The 20000-nt window shown below is 45.9% G+C and overlaps 1 protein-coding gene across 1 annotated transcript in view; it reads right to left on the reverse strand.

The window, feature by feature from the left end:
• Positions 1-20000, reverse strand: part of dym (dymeclin) — a gene marked incomplete at its 5' end in the record, with an annotated part of 68957 nt that overhangs the window by 35283 nt on the left and 13674 nt on the right. Inside the window, 6 exons of the mRNA XM_083657383.1 lie at positions 6135-6234; positions 11475-11569; positions 11947-12060; positions 12297-12422; positions 13708-13883; positions 14645-14830. Coding sequence (XP_083513509.1) covers positions 6135-6234; positions 11475-11569; positions 11947-12060; positions 12297-12422; positions 13708-13883; positions 14645-14830 — 797 coding nt within the window. The remainder of the gene's footprint in view (positions 1-6134; positions 6235-11474; positions 11570-11946; positions 12061-12296; positions 12423-13707; positions 13884-14644; positions 14831-20000) is intronic.

Here is a 20000-nt window from a genome sequence, read left to right on the forward strand (position 1 = left end):
CGCATATACTGTACCATCCCTCTATGCCCCGCCCCTCTCCTGTTTTCCCATCTCTCTCTTGACTCCTCCCATTTTGCTCCCTGCTACCTCTTCCTGTTTCCCCCCTCTTACCTCTCTCACTTCCCAAGCTAAGCCAAGGCCAACTGTTTTCAATTACACTGCCACATCCACTATAGCACTCCTACTGGAGACAGAGAGGAAGTGCTGCTAGGTACACTGTCACATCCACTATAGCACTCCTACTGGAGACAGAGAGGAGTGCTGCTAGATACACTGCCACATCCACTATAGCACTCCTACTGGAGACAGAGAGGAGTGCTGCTAGATACACTGCCACATCCACTATAGCACTCCTACTGGAGACAGAGAGGAGTGCTGCTAGATACACTGCCACATCCACTATAGCACTCCTACTGGAGACAGAGAGGAGTGCTGCTAGATACACTGCCACATCCACTATAGCACTCCTACTGGAGACAGAGAGGAGTGCTGCTAGATACACTGCCACATCCACTATAGCACTCCTACTGGAGACAGAGAGGAGTGCTGCTAGGTACACTGTCACATCCACTATAGCACTCCTACTGGAGAGAGAGAGGAGTGCTGCTAGGTGCACTGTCACATCCACTATAGCACTCCTACTGGAGACAGAGAGGAGTGCTGCTAGGTACACTGTCACATCCACTATAGCACTCCTACTGGAGAGAGAGAGGAGTGCTGCTAGGTGCACTGTCACATCCACTATAGCACTCCTACTGGAGACAGAGAGGAGTGCTGCTAGGTACACTGTCACATCCACTATAGCACTCCTACTGGAGAGAGAGAGGAGTGCTGCTAGGTGCACTGTCACATCCACTATAGCACTCCTACTGGAGAGAGGAGTGCTGCTAGGTGCACTGTCACATCCACTATAGCACTCCTACTGGAGAGAGGAGTGCTGCTAGGTGCACTGTCACATCCACTATAGCACTCCTACTGGAGACAGAGAGAAGTGCTGCTAGGTACACTGTCACATCCACTATAGCACTCCTACTGGAGAGAGGAGTGCTGCTAGGTGCACTGTCACATCCACTATAGCACTCCTACTGGAGACAGAGAGGAGTGCTGCTAGGTACACTGTCACATCCACTATAGCACTCCTACTGGAGACAGAGAGGAGGGCCAGGGATGGCCAGTGCAAAACACACAGGAGAAGGTTAGGGTTAGATCTCCGTGAGGAAAACACACAGAGAAAAGGTAAACACTGACCATGTGCTTATATTACTGAGATTATTAATGATAACAACAACATTATTAACAAATGACAAGGTTGCATAATAATATACGTATGAGTCAAAAACCAGGCCAGACTAGAAGGTCTCCAGAAGGCAAACCACAACATGGCCTTATCCAGCACTCAGACACACCACTCAGTGAGACCAAGAAGTTCACTACCAACGACATGGGAAAACTCATTAGGTGCTTTTATTTGTGTATATAAAACTGGGTCCAACTTCCAAGACAAAATTAGCGTGTGTGTGTGTGTGTGTGTGTGTGTGTGTGTGTGTGTGTGTGTGTGCGTGTGCATATCTTTTGGGTGTGTATTCCCTTAGTCAGAGGCTCAAACACAGCTAAAAAAGTTGACTTGCTGCAGATGGTAGACATGGGAACCAATGTCAAATTGCGTCAGTCTAGTCTAAACCCTGGGATAACAGCCGTTTTGACGAGCACAGTCTTAACAAGTCTATGACGTAGTAGACTATAGGTGCCAGACGTTTTTCTAGGCAGAAACCCTGTTTCCAGGAATTTCCAGGAAATAAGCAAGCCCCGTGTCGTCCAGGATCCGCCTTTTGTCCCTGAACCCCTCCCTACCAGCTACTATAGCAGCTGAGCCGCCAACTTCACATTCTGTTGTGTCCTTATCATTAAGGGCCGATCCATGTTTAGGTGGGGTGAAAAAGGGGAGGGGAGGGCATTTTGATTTGATTTTGAGATGGGGGGGAGGGCATATCATTTCTTTTTACCGTATTTATTTTTTCTCCGGGAAGAATTGAAGGTTAAACCAAAAACGAGAAAATGGGCCTGTTTTTCGTTTAAAACCAAAGATGAGAAAATGGGTTCGTCCCCATTTTTGGTTTAAAAGGGAAAATGGTTTATATTTCAGTACCGTGGCCCGGTCTATTTTGCACTGTTTTTTGAACATTTTTTATAATGAATTTTGGTGAAATTATCTCTGTCTTGAAGGAAGGATTTGCTGATTTTCAACCCGTTTTGTATCATTACACTGACTACGTTTACATGCACACAATATTCCGCTTTTTGCCCATATTCGGAAAATGACAATATTCCGACTAAATGAATAATCCACTAATATTCCCGTTTACATGCAGCCGTAGCTCGCCCTCCCCGACATGTGAGGGAGGGGAGGAGAGAGAGAGAGAGATGCAGGTAGGCGGAGTTTTTCTGTTGAGAATAAACAGAGCAGCGCTGTTCTCACCAGGATCACTTGGTCCATTTCAGGAGCTTGCTGCTGGGAAGTTTGGTGTTGCGATTATTTGCACATCCAAGTCTTTCATAAAAAGTAGGCTAGTAGCCTACGTTATCACCTCGCAGGCTCGCTTGGACTTCCGTGGGCAACCAAACGATGTTTCTCATCTCCTCCCGATCAGAAATGTGGGCTTTTCTGTTCGCATGCCAGAGATGACGGATTCTAATAATTATATCGCCTCTTCTAGCGCTTTCTAGCACACATCAGTTGACCACAAACATGAAACATGCATCACAAACTGCGGTAAAAACCCTGATTGAGACGCATATTCCGAATGCGCTGTATACATGATCAAAGAATCCTCCTAAAACCTGAATAATAGTGGAATAACCCAGATGTCTTAATCGGAAAATGCTAAATTCGGAAAAAGGCCAAATTCGGAAAATGCAACTGGAATATGCTGTTTACATGACCCTTATCAAATTCAGAATATTGTCATTTTCCGAATAATAGTGGAATATTGTGTGCATGTAAACGTAGTCACTGTCAGTAATATGCAGATGGGGACAGTGTTTACCTTATCTTCATGTTTTCCTGCACTGAGAGCTCTGCAGTTTATTCCAGGCACCTCTGTCTCATTCTGGATGTGGAAATAAACCGATGTTGCTCAAAGCCGACTTCGAGGGCGGCTGTTATTGTTGATTTTTTTATGTATGCGCACATCCACGGAGAATAGACCCTTCTCACGGGGGCCATTTTGTGTCGAAAAGGCAGGGTAAACACAGGTGCAAGCAAAACACTAATGAGGGTGTCAAACTTCCATGATTGGAATTTGGAAACCCTCATTAGTGTTTTGCTTGCACCTGTGTTTATTGTGCCTTTTCGACACAAAATGCCCCCCGTGAAAAGGGTCTATCGCATGGGGAGCCTTAACGAGCGCTAATGACTCATACCAGCTGGTGTGGGCGGAGTTTCTGCCGGCAGGCAAACGGATATTTCCCCGCGTGGAGAACATATAGAGAAGGTAAGCACTGTGCATCTGCTTATTATATTACCAAGATTATAATGATACAAAGTGGGTTGAAAATCGCCAACGCCTTCCTTTATCCTGTTGGCACAGAAATTGAAAGTAAAATTGGAAAAGATCCAGAAATACCCATTGTAATAGGTGAGCACATCAATAAATTACTACTGTATGCGTCATATATTTATTTAGGTAGAACATTTATTTTTGATGGCACAGAGGGTTTTTTTTGCTCTAAAAATGTTTTGTTTCCCTTTCAGTGGTTAATATTGCTTAATATTGTTTGGCACACGACTCCTTATATTTTTCTGTATGTGTGGACCACAACACAACCAAACTATTTTGGCCATCCCTGCTGGACTGATGTCGTTAACAGAGAGGAGACAATTGGAAATTGTTTCATGCTTTCCCCCCCCCACGTTTTTATTTTTCATTTTCTGTCAAATAAAGTGTGTGTGTGTGTGTGTGTGTGTGTGTGTGTGTGTGTGTGTGCAAATAAAAACAGAGCATTAAAATGGGCCCTGAAGCAAGGAAGCATCTAAACAAAGAAGGTTTGTTTGTTTGTTTGTGTTTGTGTGTGTGTGTGTGTGTGCGTGTGTCTGAGTGTGTGTCTGCGTGCGTGTGCGTGCGTGTGTGTGTGTGTCTAAGTGCACCCATGTGTGTGTGTGTGTGTGTGTGTGTGTGTAGACGTGTCTGTCTGAGAGGAACCTCATCAGACAGTCGCTGCATGGTTGAAGGAGCACTGAAATCCACACACTGTCCCCCCACACCTAAGGCCATCTGTGGGGACTACCCCTCCCCCCAACAAATAAAACACACACACGCACGCACACACACACACGCGCACACACACACACACACATATATGCACGCACACATACACGTATCTAGGACCGTGCAAACTTAATGAGACAGCCAGACTGAGACCTAGACAGACAAATGTGAAGGCGGAGTCTGGCGGACATGTCTGAACCAGGGTCAAACACAAACGACTATGAGACAGTGAATATGGCGTGCTGCTCACTGGTCTGCTTACTAATAATACATATACATTATATTCAGATGATGCGTTGTCACAATTGAAATTTCTGTCTTCAGTTACTACGACAGACTGAATGCAATAATACTGTCTGGCATTTCAAAACACCAAGCTGAAAATGTATTTCTCCGTCTCCTCCAGAGGTGGACAAAATGGACAACATAAAATATCACAATATTTTTGACCAAATACCCTCAATATTGATAATACGTCAATATTGTAGGAATGACTATTGGTGCTTTCACAAAACATTTAGACCATGCAATTTCTGATAATCATCAGTAATGTGGACATAAATGACTCAGTGGGTGATGCCGGTAAATAACAGAACAGCTAGAACAGTCTGTTAAGTTCAGAGAATTGCATCACTTTACTGGAATGCAGCCTTTTCAAAGCAGGAAAAGACAACACGTGTGCCATATCTTGATATTACGATATCCAAACCTAAGACGATATCTAGTCTACATGTCACAATTTCATTATAGTATCAATATATTTGCTCTGGCCTATCCAGAGAGGGCGCCGTATACAGGAAGTGAGGAGAGCATGGGGGGTTGGAATAATAATAACAAGAAGAAGAAGACAAAGGATTAGAACAGACAGAGCTGCCAGTCTGGCTCCTGACCGTAATACTGCAGCAATTAGCCTTAGCCTTAGCTGAAAACATGGCAACAGCATCAAACAGTCTGTCGACCGCATCATAAACTCAATCCCAGCCCAGCTAAACTGGCTGACAAACCTGCTGCCGGGAGCAAATATCATATCGCCTATTTCCATTAGACACAACAATAGACCCTTCTCACGGGGGCCATTTTGTGTCAAAAAGGCAGGGTAAACCCAGGTGCAAGCAAAACACTAATGAGGATTTCCAACTTCCATGATTGGAATTTGGAAACCCTCATGAGTGTTTTGCTTGCACCTGTGTTTATTCTGCCTTTTTGACACAAAATGGCCCCCGCGAAAAGGGTCTATAGACACTAGACAGGCACCTAAATGACACGTCCAAACCACTGCTGCTCCAACGCTGTCCAAGTCAAGTGCGGCAGCACATCATGACGACGTGATTGTTTCTCTTGCTTCCCGTGGTATCGTTATTGAATTTGAAGATATTAAACTTATTGGTGTCAAAGGCCGATTAAAGTGCAAGATCCTCTATTTTATTCGCCACCAAACTGGTCCATGTGTGCGTCCCTGACGAATCAAGCTCCCACACTCCGTCAAGATACGCCCATACCTACAGTACCACTGTAGCTTAAACCAGTGGTTCTCAAATCTTTTCACATGAGGGACCCCCTAAACTGACAAAGATTAGTCCCCGGACCCCCATTTGATATGATTTTGTCCCACGGTCCCCCATTATGATAATAAGATTGATGCTTTTAGATGTTCTATTACAGAAAGTCTATAAAACCCATGACCAAAATAGTCATTGTGTTACTTATGAATGGAATCATAGCGGAAATAAATTACCCCCTCAAGGACCCCTGGGGGTCCCCAGACCCCCATTTGAGAACCACAGTACAAATAATTTTGGCAACCCACAACAGAGAGAGTGCAGACTGTGAGTGTGCGTGTGCATGTATGTGTGTGTGTGAGTTACTCACATAGTCTGGCAGGGCTGTGTTGTCTCCCTGTCTGCCTCTCAGAGACTGTGTTGCCTGCTCCAGTACCTTGTTGTGCTTTTTGGAGAGCAGAGCAAATAAACTGCAGAGAGAGACACACAGACAGCGAGACAGAGACACAGAGAGAGACACACAGACAGCGAGACAGAGACACACAGAGAGAGAGAGAGACAGACAGACACAGAGAGAGAGAGAGACACACAGACAGAGACAGAGAGAGAGACACACACACACACAGAGACACAGAGAGAGAGAGAGACACACAGACAGAGAGAGAGAGAGAGACACACACACACAGACAGAGACACAGAGAGAGAGAGAGAGAGACAGACACAGAGAGATATAGACAGAGAGGGAAGAAGGGTGACAAAAATAAATTAGTAATGCTAGATGATTGATGGATTTCTGTAAAGACCAGAGAATCCAAACACACACACGCAGTCATCATACAGTCCATGTTTACACACACGCAGTCATCATACAGTCCATGTTTGTCGTCCGGGTAGCGCAGCAGTAGATCCCCTGTCTATCAACACAAGGTATTGTCACGAGTTTATGAACCAGTGGGAGAATGTTCCACACCATGGCGAGCCTATTCCCTAGGAGGCCAGGCTCATGAAAATTAATATATGGCTTTCTTCTGATTTGTGGATCCAAAAGAAACAGGGCCTGGGGGCATCTGGAGTCGCAATCCATAATTCAGATACGCTCTACTAGAGGACGACAATCTTTCATAGATGCCGAGCCTTCAGAGCGAGATGAACTGTGTGTGGATTGTCTCAAATTCATATATGCCATTTCAATTTGATTTTCAATTTCAAGTTCAGAACTTTGGAGTTGGGTAAGGCCTCCAAAAGCCAAAGTCTGCCTAAACAAACTTCAAGAATTCTTCTTTTTATTGTAGTTTTTTTTCTTCCATTTGTTGAACATTATTTTAATTACATTGTGTTTTCATTAAAGGAACGCGCCAACATTTTGGGGAGATTTGCCTATTTGCCATATTCCCGCGCCTGCTTGCTAGTTAGCTTAGCACAATGAGTCGTAGTCGGTTGGCACTGCTAGCCTACCCGCGTTCAGTCACCAAGAATACACATTCCAACAGCGCCAAAACTCATATGTACATGTTGTGACTCGTGTACTCACCATGCTATGAAATGAAATGAAATTCGGAACTACTTTTTCAAACATGGCCGCTGGGCGTGGTGACTGCACACAGTGCTGCTAGCAGTACCAATCGATGACTACCATTCATTGTGCTAAGCTAACTAGCAGGAGGGGCGCATCACACTTTCTACTGCGCCCACAGAGAAGAGAAAGGCATCTATATAAATAGGCAAATAAGCGAATCTCCCAAAAATGTTGCAGTGTTTTTTTTAAAGCTATGATAGATTTTTGATTTAAATTAAAATTTTCTCTATATCTATTTCCAATTGCCTTGTACATTTGTGTGTTAAAGAAACAAAAACAAAAAGATTGAAGTAAAACACAATAAAGAAAACTGATATTTGATATTGTCAGTTCAATGATAACCATCAACACAAGCACACATACAGCTCAGTTTAGAGCTACAGATTGTTGAGATACACCTTTCCAGCTGTCAGCACCAGAAAACCCCTTATCAGCATCCTTTATCCACAGACTGAAATTGGCGAAATGATAGCTGAATAGAGATATTGGAGTAACTATGAGGTCTATTTGTAATCTATAGAGAGGCAAAGTGACTGCCTACTTCCTGCTTCAGCACTGTACCAGAGATTTTCATCCGCCATTTATTTTCCCATACACATTTCGTAAAATGCGTATAAAAATAGTTTTACTGGTTCAAACCAAACGGTACAGATATATTTAGAAACAGGAGAGATCGCATAACATTTCACTGGGACCAAAACGTAAAAAAAATGCGGGTTTAAAGAAAATATTTCTTCGATGTTGTTTTTATAAGTTTTGGTCCGAGTGAAATGTTCTATGGTCTCTCCCAATTATAGCGTTAGCTGAACCGCTTGGTTCGACGAAGTGACACTATTTTATACGCATTTTACGAAATGTCTATGGGAAAATAAATGGCGGATGAAAATCTCTGGTACAGTGCTGAAGCAGGAAGTGACGTTCCACTTTGCCTCTCTATAGAGTCATGTCAAAGGCCCTATTAAGGATGTGCTAGCACCTGCTGCCCCCCCTTGTTCCATCTGAGGAGCCACCGGGCGGGTAGCCCACACCTGGGACACCTGGGACCCTCCTACACAAGAGAGCACAATGACTTCAGTGACTAGTTGCTCTGAGCCCTCCCATTATACTTATGCTCAGGCAGTGACAGACATGGACCTGGAAGCAGTGACACGGAAGGACGTCCACACTGCTGGTTTGATGGAATATAATCAGTTTGGAGGCTGAAGTAACGACAGACATGATGGTCCACTCCAAACATGTGAAGTGATGGACCTCATCATCTCTACTACCGATCCAACTTTCATTATATACACCTGAAGCAGCCTTGTTCTCTGTGCTGCTCAGCAGGATTTGCGGGTGCTGGCCCTGGCTTCAAATCCCATAATTCACATTGCATTTTCTGAAATAAGAAAAGCTAATTTGGAAGTTTTCTCGAATGATCCGTGTTAAAAGTTTGGTCTTGATAATTATTGTAATGTTGACTAAACTGTGTTCATTTGGGTCTGCAGAACTAACAGAAGACATCGGGGTCATCATCACGGAGCACAAATGGCATGTGTGGTGCTATTAATGTCACTGGTCTGGAGGAGACTGCAGACAGACATGGAGTGCGTTTACATGCAGACAATAAACTGTTTATTAGCGGATTTCTGGAGTTACCTGATTATTCAAATGGTCATGTAAACACAGAAATCAGATTATTGCCATAAACTGATTACTCACAGTTATCAGTTTATTGGTGTGCATGTAAACGCACTCATGGAGGTGAGAGAGAGGGATGGACACAGTAGCGGGGAAGGCATATCGATGGAGAAAAGAAATAGAAGAAGAAAAGAAGGAGTGGAGTGGAGTGGGGGTGGAGGTGGAGTGGAGTGGGGGTGGAGTGGAGTGGGGGTGGAGTGGAGGTGGAGGTGGAGTGGAGGTGGAGTGGAGTGGGGGTGGAGGTGGAGTGGAGGTGGAGTGGAGTGGGGGTGGAGGTGGGGTGGAGGTGGAGTGGAGGTGGAGTGGAGTGGGGGTGGAGGTGGGGTGGAGGTGGAGTGGAGTGGGGGTGGAGGTGGGGTGGAGGTGGAGTGGAGTGGGGGTGGAGGTGGAGTGGAGTGGGGGTGGAGGTGGAGTGGAGTGGGGGTGGAGGTGGAGGTGGGGTGGAGGTGGAGTGGGGTGGAGGTGGAGTGGAGTGGGGGTGGAGTGGGGTGGAGGTGGAGTGGAGTGGGGGTGGAGGTGGAGGTGGGGTGGAGGTGGAGTGGGGGTGGGGTGGAGGTGGAGGTGGAGTGGGGTGGAGGTGGAGTGGAGTGGGGGTGGAGGTGGAGGTGGGGTGGAGGTGGAGTGGAGTGGAGTGGAGGTGGAGTGGAGTGGGGGTGGAGTGGAGGTGGAGTGGAGGTGGGGCATTTCTGACCCAGTCCTTGCAGTAAATAAAACGGCCCGGGTCCGTGATCCTCTTGGGGAGTCGATGAAGAAGCAGGGTCCAGCAGTGTCTGGTTGGCATTTGGAAATCCCTGACAGGAAATTCCCTTTGACCAGCCAGCCAGTTTAGCCCAGCTCAGCCCAGACCATAATAACCATCGTCATCATCATCATCATCATCATCATCATCATCATCAGACATGGAGACAGTTACTGGACTTCCACTACAGGATGAACACGCACACATTCACAGACAGTGTCCCTCTCTGACTCAAAACACCAGAGGGAGAGAGACAGTGACAGAGACAGACAGACAGAGAGACAGAGAGATAGAGACAGAGAGAGACCGACAGAAAGAGACAGAGAGAGAGAGAGACAGACAGAAAGAGACAGAGAGAGAGACAGACAGACAGAGAGACAGAGAGATAGAGACAGAGAGAGACAGACAGAAAGAGACAGAGAGAGAGAGAGACAGACAGAGAGAGATAGAGAGAGAGATAGAGAGAGACAGAGAGAGAGAGATAGACAGAGAGAGAGATAGAGAGAGAGAGAGAGAGAGAGACTAACACATTAGGAGACTGCACCCATTTTCACAGACAGCAGAGGCATTTGATGAGAGAGAAAGAGAGCGAGACAGAGGAAAAGAGATAAGAGAATCCTTATGTGTGTGTGTGTGTGTGCGCGCACGCGTGTGTGCGTGCACGTGCTTGTGCGTGCGCGCGTGTGTGTGTGTGCGCGTGCTTGTGCGTGTGTGTCTGCAGGGTAGGAAGCCTTCTGGTTCCATGTGCGTGTGGTTAACAGACAGACATGAATGAGTTGATGAGAGGAAGAGGAGAGGCGCTCCGTGTCCCTCGTGGGCCAAAGCGTTGTGCTCTGACAGCGCCCTCAAGCTACACAATCATATACTTCTCTACAAACAAACATCCCTTGATTTTATTTGCACATCTTATTCTCTTTTGCTGGAGCCACCGTCAATTATTTGAACAATTATTATTTTAGATGATGGAAGCCAAGCTAGCAGGCTTTCACGGCTCTGACACGTTGTGCTGTAACACGTAATGACGTGTGTTTTGGCGGAAGTCAGGCATCTACCACCACCTGTCAGACAATGTTATGCTGTCTTTATACATAACCGACATGTTTCAAGTATGCATACACCGCATTGTTTGATGCTACAGATTGTACAGCGGGAGTACGGAAATAGTCAACGTGTTATACTGGAGACGCTGTCTGGACACTTGAGCAAATCCACAAGTTACGTTAACGTTAGTGTTGCGCAACACTGTTGCGCCTTCTAAAAGTGCATTTCTGTCTGCGCAACAGCGATCATAAATGCAGTATGGATTACTGTATATGGACATGTATATACCGGACATGTATTGGAAACATTGCGTCTACAAATTGGGTACGTCTGCTTGTTTGTCTGAGAGTGCTGCTTGGTAGCTAAACGTTAGCTGGTGCCTGTTAGCGCCGTCCATAACGTTGCTAATGCTAACTACCGGTACTTCTTTCCAATGAAACGCCTCATTCTATCTGCCGCCGGGTCTCCTTTAGCCGCCGGGGGTCTGGCTTGATTTAGCAGAATAAATGCCCGGGCGTTATATTAGAAGAAATACGGTACTGAATAACAATAATCATTTCCAACCATGGAATTAATTGATTGGAATGAGAAGGGCACTAGCAAATATTGTATTCCTTCATCCTCTCCTCTACCTCACTGTAGCTAATTATCCATTTCAACACCAATGTACCCACCTGATGATGCGCTGGGCAGCGTACTGGTGGAGGCAGCGGAACTGGGCTGACATGTTGGCTAGAGCAGCCAGACAGTTGGTGTGGAGGTACTTATCCTGGGGAGGACACACAGACACACAGGCGCGCGCACACACACACACACACACACACACACACACACACAATACATTGATATACTGCAAGTGCAAATCTTTGCAAATAATGTTTTTAAATGTCAATATTTTTCACAGTTAATAAATTATTAAATTTAATATATATCTTCAATTGATGGAATTCTGCATGCATGGCTGTGGGCTGTGCACGTCGACCAGGGATGTGTGTGTGTGTGTGTGTGTGTGTGTCTGTGTGTGTGTGTGTGTGTGTGTCTGTGTGTGTGTGTGTGTGTGTGTGTGTGTGTCTGTGTGTGTGTGTGTGTGTGTGTGTGTGTGTGTGTGTGTGTGTGTGTGTGTGTGTGAGTGTGTGTGCGTCTCACCCTTGTCCGGGTCATATTAAATTGGATGGTGCGGATGACCACCAGGATGAGCAGACTGCCGAGCGAGATCTCAGTCAGCGAGCGCTCCGAGTACCACGAGATGTTCTTCAACACCTGGAGAGGAGAGGAGAGGAGAGGAGAGGAGAGGAGTGGAGAGGAGAGGAGAGGAGGGGAGAGGAGAGGAGAGGAGAGGAGAGGAGAGGAGAGGAGAGGAGAGGAGAGACGTGCTGTAAAATGCCAGGAATGATTGACCATCATCCCAGTAATGATGGGTAATGGAGAGGTGCAGCCAGTGGCAACAGTCAAGGTGTCAACTGTGTGTTTGGAGTGTCTTGTCTCGTCTTACGCACCACCTCGTGGACGGAGCGGTTGAAGGCATCGTCCTCGGTCAGGATGAGGAGGATGATGAGGGCCATGTAGACATGGTGGGAGTTCCTCTCCTCCACGTGGTAAAGGATCTCTAGGATGGGCATCACCTAGGAGGAGCAGCGGGAGGGACGGAGGAGAGGCTGAGCACACACGTGGGTACCGATTCACAATTTACACATTTCAAATTAGTCGCTTGTTTCAGCATCCATCATGTAAGCCTTGCAATTTGAGTGGATCCAGCTTTGTGTGCGTTTGTCTGAAGACATCCTTGGCCATGTCCCTAGGCTACTAGACACATACTAGACCAGGGGTGGGCAATTACTTTTCATGGGGGGGCCACATGAGAAACCCAGATTGTTGCCGGGGGCCGAACAAATATTGTCATGCCGTAACCCATGGATGGGCAACTTTGATGATAGAGAGGGCCACAAAAAAATGTCCTCGCTACCAGATTTTGCTGAGGGCCGAACGGCACCAGTGCGAGAAATTTGGGCCATTTGAAGGCAGGTTTAGAGGAATAACTCATTTTAAATGAACAGTTGTGATGTCATTATTCAGTCTTAACCATCAATTTGATCCTTTTCTCACTCACTCCTATGTCACCACCTGCTCTCCCTGCAGGGCTTGAAATTAACTTTTTTGATCACCTGCCAATATGGCTGCTAGATTTTAAAGTTACCAGCCAATTAAAATGTCCACTAGCCAAAATGTTTTTCTTGAAATAAACCAGAATATGAGTGGGTTGCAGCTGACAGGAAACAAACTAGGGTCCAAACTGTTGCCTAGCAAGAGAAATTCCAGTGAAACCATCTATAGACGGGTTTTAACTTTACAACATAAACATTCTAAATTGAACCCCAGCTCACTTCCTGTTGCGGTGTTTGCTCGTACAAGAGGACAGGACTGACTAGCCCCTTTTTGATACTGTGTCGTTTCCGTGAAAACCTTCTATAGAGGCAAAGTGACCGCCTACTTCCTGCTTCAGCACTGTACCAGAGCTTTTCATCCGCCATTTATTTTCCCATACACATTTCGTAAAATGCGTATAAAAATAGTTTTACTGGTTCAAACCAAACGGTACAGATATATTTAGAAACACGAGAGATCGCATAACATTTCACTGGGACAAAAACGTTAAAAGAAATATGTTTAAAGAAAATATTTTTTCGATGTTTTTTTAAGTTTTGGTCCGAGTGAAATGTTCTATGGTCTCTCCCGATTATAGCGTTAGCTGAACCGCTTGGTTCGACGAAGTAAAACTATTTTATACGCATTTTATGAAATGTCTATGGGAAAATAAATGGCGGATGAAAATCAGTACAGTGCTGAAGCAGGAAGTGACGTTCCACTTTGCCTCTCTATAGCGAGTGCACTCATTTGTCTCCTACCCACCAGATTGTCCATGTCAGTTCTGGAGAGCATGTAGGTCCTCATGTTGGTGTTCTGGTGAAGCAGCGTGTAGAGCAGGAGGGTGGCCTGGTCAGAGCGTTGCTGCTCACACAGCGCTGTATAAAGACTGTTGAAGTTGATCTGGAACGTGTGGGGCTGCTCCACAGGCAGCGATGTGTCTTCATGAGCAAGGAGCAAGTATTGTTAAGATGATTAGTACATTCTTGATTTGATTACTTTCCTTCTGCAGTCCATATTGTCTCGGCAGCCATATTCAAGTTTTGTATTCACCTTATTCTTTGCACATATAAGGACGCTTCTGCATGACGTCATTTTGTAATCGTCTTTCCGTTTTAGACACGGAAGTAGATTTCGCCTACCTTTTATCATTTTTAGACTTGCCAAAAAGCTGTTTACAAGCAAAAAAACCCAAACCGTTATAAAGTTTTAATATTTTGTCGGATGAGAACGTAACATTCATGTGACGGGTTTCTCAGAATAACGCCTATTTGGACATTTGTAGCGAGCAGCGAGGAGCGCTGGGCTGGCTGTGTGACTGGCTGTCAACCCCTCCAGTATAGCTACTGCCTGGCAGTGAGAAAACACTGTCGACGTGCTTTTGTAACTAACGTTAAATGCCGACCGCGTACAGCCATCGGCTCCTCGCAGCAGTAACGCTATGAACATGTCACTGAAGTTGGCCGCAGTGTAGCTTAATCCTGAATGTTGCCAAACTTAATTCATTATTATAGTGATGTTTTGTTTTGAAATTGGCCGCCAACTAGCGCTGAACCTGAACAAATACAATTGCGTCGATGCGGAAGAGAGAAAAAGTGGGCGTGGTGAATAAGGTGAATACTCTTCACAATATGCCTACTAATATTGCTTATGTGCTGAATATAGTAGCATGTCATATGTGTCACTGAGAGACCTTACTTACCCTGTGTGTTTCTGAAACAAGTAACAGCCTGACGATAGGGGTTGGGCCAGTCAGGGCCATCTGTCAGATTGGCTAGGACTAAGAGTAGCAGAAGACTCTGATTGGACAACGGTAATGGGTTCTGTTCCTGGTCAAGCCCCGCCTTGCTGCCAGCTCCGCCCAATGTGAAGACACTCCACAGGCCACCTGGAGACAGACACACACACACCACAGTTATTATTAAGCTTTTCATACCAGCTTTTATTCATACAGTAGTTTTATTTAACTGCAATATGACGGTAACTCTGGTGAGACTGACCTGGGAACTACAGTGCTCTGATACAGTTACAACACATGTAATCTATATAGGATATTGTCATGAAGAGCAGTCAAGAGTGAATATGACAACCTCTTTATAAAGCACGTGAATCACTTCATTACAACTCTTCGGTCGTTAACCCGGTTCATGCAGAAACCAACGCGACAGGTTGCATGTGATGATTGAAGGGCAGCCATAGAGACACTGCGGAGCGAGGTCATCATTCAGAAACCATGCCCAAAACGGGGGGAAACAAAACCCCCCCCAATCCTGGCGTTCTCCTATGTTGCGTGCATGGTCACGTCTTGCACACAAAGATCATATATGTAAGGGATAATGTATATTGAGGCGGTGATTACGGGGGAAATAATGACCGACAGGTGATGATTGAGCCCGACACGCAGCGGAGGGCTTAATGATTCACCTGAAGGTCATTATTTCCCAGGCCTACAACTAAATCATTCAATAATCTGACAAAAATAATTATTCAAATAGATTTTTTAATAGCGTTTTCAACGACAAAGCGGTTTCATTCGTAATTGGCACACAAGACACCACAGCTGCAACTGGTTGGCCTAATTAGTAGTGTTTGCTGACAAAAAGCTCTTATCAACTGATTAATCCAAGTGTGGCAGAGCAGCGGTCGGTTGTCGAGAAATAATGACCGGTGAATCTTGTTGATTGACCAATCAGAATAGAGTATTCAAGAGAGCCGTGTTCTAAACGGAAGATGAACACTCCAACTTACTTCACTGACAGCTAGATCCACAATTTTCTTCTCGCCAATTCTCAATGGCTTCCTCGTTTTGCTCGGAAGCACAAAAAACCTTAACTTGCGATTTTTTTTACATTTGTTGTCTGCGCAGCCCACCACACAACAGCTTTTAGCTATGTTTAATTCAAGGAAAATGACACTGGTGTGTGGGAGTGAACGGAGAGCTTTCCCCCGTGATGGGCGTGGCCTGGTTCATCTATCGATCTAACCACAGAGAACGCATCAACCAAGCTTTAGTGACAGGCAGTTGGAGTATGCTGCGGCTCAACATTGATAAAGCTACCGTCGGCGACGACTGAATTTGAGTTGAACCCAAGTCGATCTGTTGCCATCTAGTGGCCAAAGACGGAAGAGCAGGGCAATTCTCTGTCTGAATTTCCAAGCAGAAGCATAAATGCACGTCAGATGCCAAGTCAGTCATTCTGATCCCTCCAACCTATTACCTTAGAAGGGTGACATGCTTCATGCACATGGTCCAATCCTGAGCTGGCTTCATATCCACTCAATCTCAAAATGAACTAGAGAAGAAAATGGGAGGAGCCATCGTAGCATCTTCTGCCTGTGTGTGTGTGTGTGTGTGTGTGGGAGGAGACATGCTAGCATCTTCTGCCTGTGTGTGCGTGTGTGTGTGTGTGTGTGTGTGTGTGTGTGTGTGGGAGGAGACATGGTAGCATCTTCTGCCTGCACTGTTTGTTTCCATGACGTACAGAGAGATGAACAACGCGATGACTTTCTGTTTAAACCAGCAGTGAGTGACGGTCATGCTTTATAGTTTGTGTTGCTGTGCCTCTATATTCGGTGATGGCTCTGCGTGTGCGTGTGTGTGTGTGTGTGTGTGTGTGCGTACGTGTGTGTGCGTCTGTACACACACGCACGATTCCGGTAAGGAGGGGAATGCAAATTGTTTATGTCTGAGTCAAAGGACACAAACAAACTGCATCCACAAGGAAAAGACAAACACCAGAGAAACATGATGACATCACTGGCACCGGTCAGTTTCCTCTTAACTCTCTCTCTCTCTCTCTAAATCTCTCACACGATCTCCCCCCTTTCCCCCTACTGCTCAAGCAAGAGAGAGAGAGAGAGAGAGGAGTGAGAGAGAGAGAGAGAGAGAGAGAGAGAGAGAGAGAGAGAGAGGAGTGAGAGAGAACAAATCAGTGTGAGAGAGAGAGAGAGAGAGAGAGAGAGAGAGAGAGAGAGAGAGGAGTGAGAGAGAACAAATCAGTGTGAGAGAGAGAGAGAGAGAGAGAGAGAGAGAGAGAGAGAGAGAGAGAGAGAGAGAGAGAGAGAGAGCCCAGTTGTGACTGAGCCTTGCTCATCTCATCACTGGCACCACAGCGGCTAGACCAACAGTGTCAGAGAGCCCAGTCTGGCAGCCACACTTCCTGCGCACACGCACACAGACACACACACACACATGCGCGCACACACACACACACACACACACACACACACACACACACACACACACACACACGGCTCTATTTTACCTTAGTGGGTGCTGTTAGTTATCCGTCTGGCTTGGTTCCCCCCTGCCTGTCTGCCTGCCCACCACATAAACCCAATAATGCTATAGTGCTGGCTCAGGCTGCTCCGGCCCTGGCCAGCCGCCCAGTGGAGAAGGAGGAGGAAGAGGACAGGAGGAGGAAGGGGAAAGAGGAGAGGAGGGGAGAGAGGAGGAGAGGAGAGGAGAGAAGATGAGAGGAGAGGAGAGAAGAGAGGAGAGGAGAGAGGAGATGGGAGATAAGAGGAGGAGAGGAGATGAGAGGAGAGATGAGAGGAGAGAGGAGATGGGAGGAGAGGAGAGAGGAGATGGGAGATGAGAGGAGGAGAGGAGATGAGAGGAGAGATGAGAGGAGAGAGGAGATGGGAGGAGAGGAGAGGAGAGAGGAGATGGGAGATGAGAGGAGGAGAGGAGATGAGATGAGAGGAGATGAGAGGAGAGGAGAGGAGAGGAGAGGAGAGAGGAGATGGGAGATGAGAGGAGGAGAGGAGATGGGAGAAGAGGAGAGGAGAGGAGAGGGGAGGAGATGGGAGGAGAGGAGAGAGGAGGAGAGGAGATGAGAGGGGAGGAGAGGAGAGAGGAGAGGAGATGAGAGAGGAGATGGGAGGAGGGGAGAGAGGAGATGGGAGGAGAGAGGAGGATAGATGAGAGGAGAGGAGATGGGAGGAGAGGAGAGAGGAGGAGAGGAGAGAGGAAGAGAGGAGGAGAAGAGAGGAGAGGATAGGAAAGGAAAGGAGAGGAGAGGAGAGGAAAGGAGAGGAGAGGAGAGGAGAGGAGAGGAGAGGAGAGGAGAGGAGAGGAGAGGAGAGGAGAGGAGAGGAGAGGAGAGTTCCAGGAAGTAAAGTCCTGGATTAAGCAGCACTGTCGAGTTGCAGCAAAATGGACAGTTTGTGTTGTACAGTACTTTGAACGTTTTTGTTTTTTTCTTGAATCAAATTGTACATTATCAGCTTTATTTTAGCATGTAAAAGTAGCGCAAGAAGACCCATTCCTGGCTGTTCAATGGCTAATGAGTCTCACATTTTGGTCCTCCGCTGACGCCACTCTCTCTCTAGAGGACACTAGGAACACCCAGCGCACACATGCTGCCTACTGCAATCACACAACACAGAGCCAACTCTGACATCACCACAGTGACACCGTTTCAACTGTCTCTGTCTTGTGTAACGGCTGTGTGCGTGTGTGTGTGTGTGTGTGTGTGTGTGTGTGTGTGTGTGTGTGTCATCAAATAATGAGTCATTCACTTGTCTGCACTGGAGGAGATGGTGTCAGCTGTGTGGACAGCTGATCTGTGGTGCAACACTACATGTCGTGACTGTCAAATCACATTTGAATAGGGCTGGGTATTGGTTCAAATCGATTCGATTCCGATTCACAAGGTTCCGAATTGATTAATCCCGATTCGATTCGATTAATTTCAATATGGATTTGGTTAGTGATACGAAAACATGTTTTTTGAGCTGTAACCTGAATTACATGACTGTCCAGTTATGTAACACAGGGGTTCCAAACCTTTTTTTGCGCCAATGACCGGTAGATACATGGGAAAAAAAGTAAATAACAGCCTTTTCATCTGTCAATAAAGACACTTTCACAATTATGCACAGTGATTTGATTTCAGCCTATATAATTTCTAAAAGTAGATATTAACGATCAAACATTTCCATTTATGTAGCCTACAGTATTTATGTTTTTGTTTCAACTACAAACATAAATAAACGTCAACTTGAAACTGTTTCAACTACCACACACAGCCTATAATATTATAGCCTATGTTTATTTTTGTATTTTTTTTTAATCGATCTCTGGACATATCAAATCGATATCAAAGGATTAAAATAAAAATCGATTCAAAATCGGAGGATCGATTTTTTTTTAGCCCAGCCCTATATTTGAATATCACAAAGCATCGTTCCTCTCTACATCTGTGATACCTGCCATTTCAGTGATAAAGTATGTCAATCTGGCATATATTTGATCTGATCTGATATTAATATGATGTCTAGAAGAGAACATTGGATAAAGTCAGTGGCGGGGCATGTTCGGGGGGCGAGGGGACCTGGGGGAATCCGTCCCACCCCGTGCTACGTCCGCCCAGTGAAAGCCCTCGCTGTCAGGTGAAAAGAAGCGGCTGGCGACTGCACATGTATCGGGGGAAGCATGGTGCTAGTCTACAACTCTCCCTGGATCGGCAGAGGGGGTGGAGCAACGACCGGGGCACCAGGGGGAATTGGCAAAGTACAATCGGTAGAGAAAAACAAAAAACCTGATATAAAAAATAAAATAAAAAGTAATTGTTGAGGGAGACATTTAGCAATAAATAAGCAATCCCATACCCAGATCAATGATCATGCAGAATTAAAAGCTGGCTTATCAACTATTGAAGAATTTGAGCCGTTTTGGCTACTTCTCTTCTTCACCTGTGCCACTAAGTTGCAGCATTCTCTTGAGGCATCAACTGGTGTTACAGTGACCTCTAGAGGAGGGAGCTTTAGTTACAGTGGCCTGTAGAGGAGGGAGCTTTTAGTTACAACAGTGGCCTGTAGAGGGCGCTTTAGGTGGGGGGAGGATGTCTTAATATGGCTAACCTTGCAGCTGTGAGCACACACTTCAGTCCAGACAGTGAGAATGTGGGATAGAGGCGGGGCCAATGGAGACAGACAGACAGACAGACGTGCTGGTTTACTTATTCATGTACAGAGTAGCAAATGAATGACATAATGGCTTCACTCCAATGTCTTCTTGGCCAACACACACACGCACACACACACACACACAC

The sequence above is a fragment of the Poromitra crassiceps genome, assembly GCF_964638095.1.
Source record: "Poromitra crassiceps genome assembly, chromosome: 21".
Lineage (NCBI taxonomy): Eukaryota > Metazoa > Chordata > Actinopteri > Beryciformes > Melamphaidae > Poromitra > Poromitra crassiceps.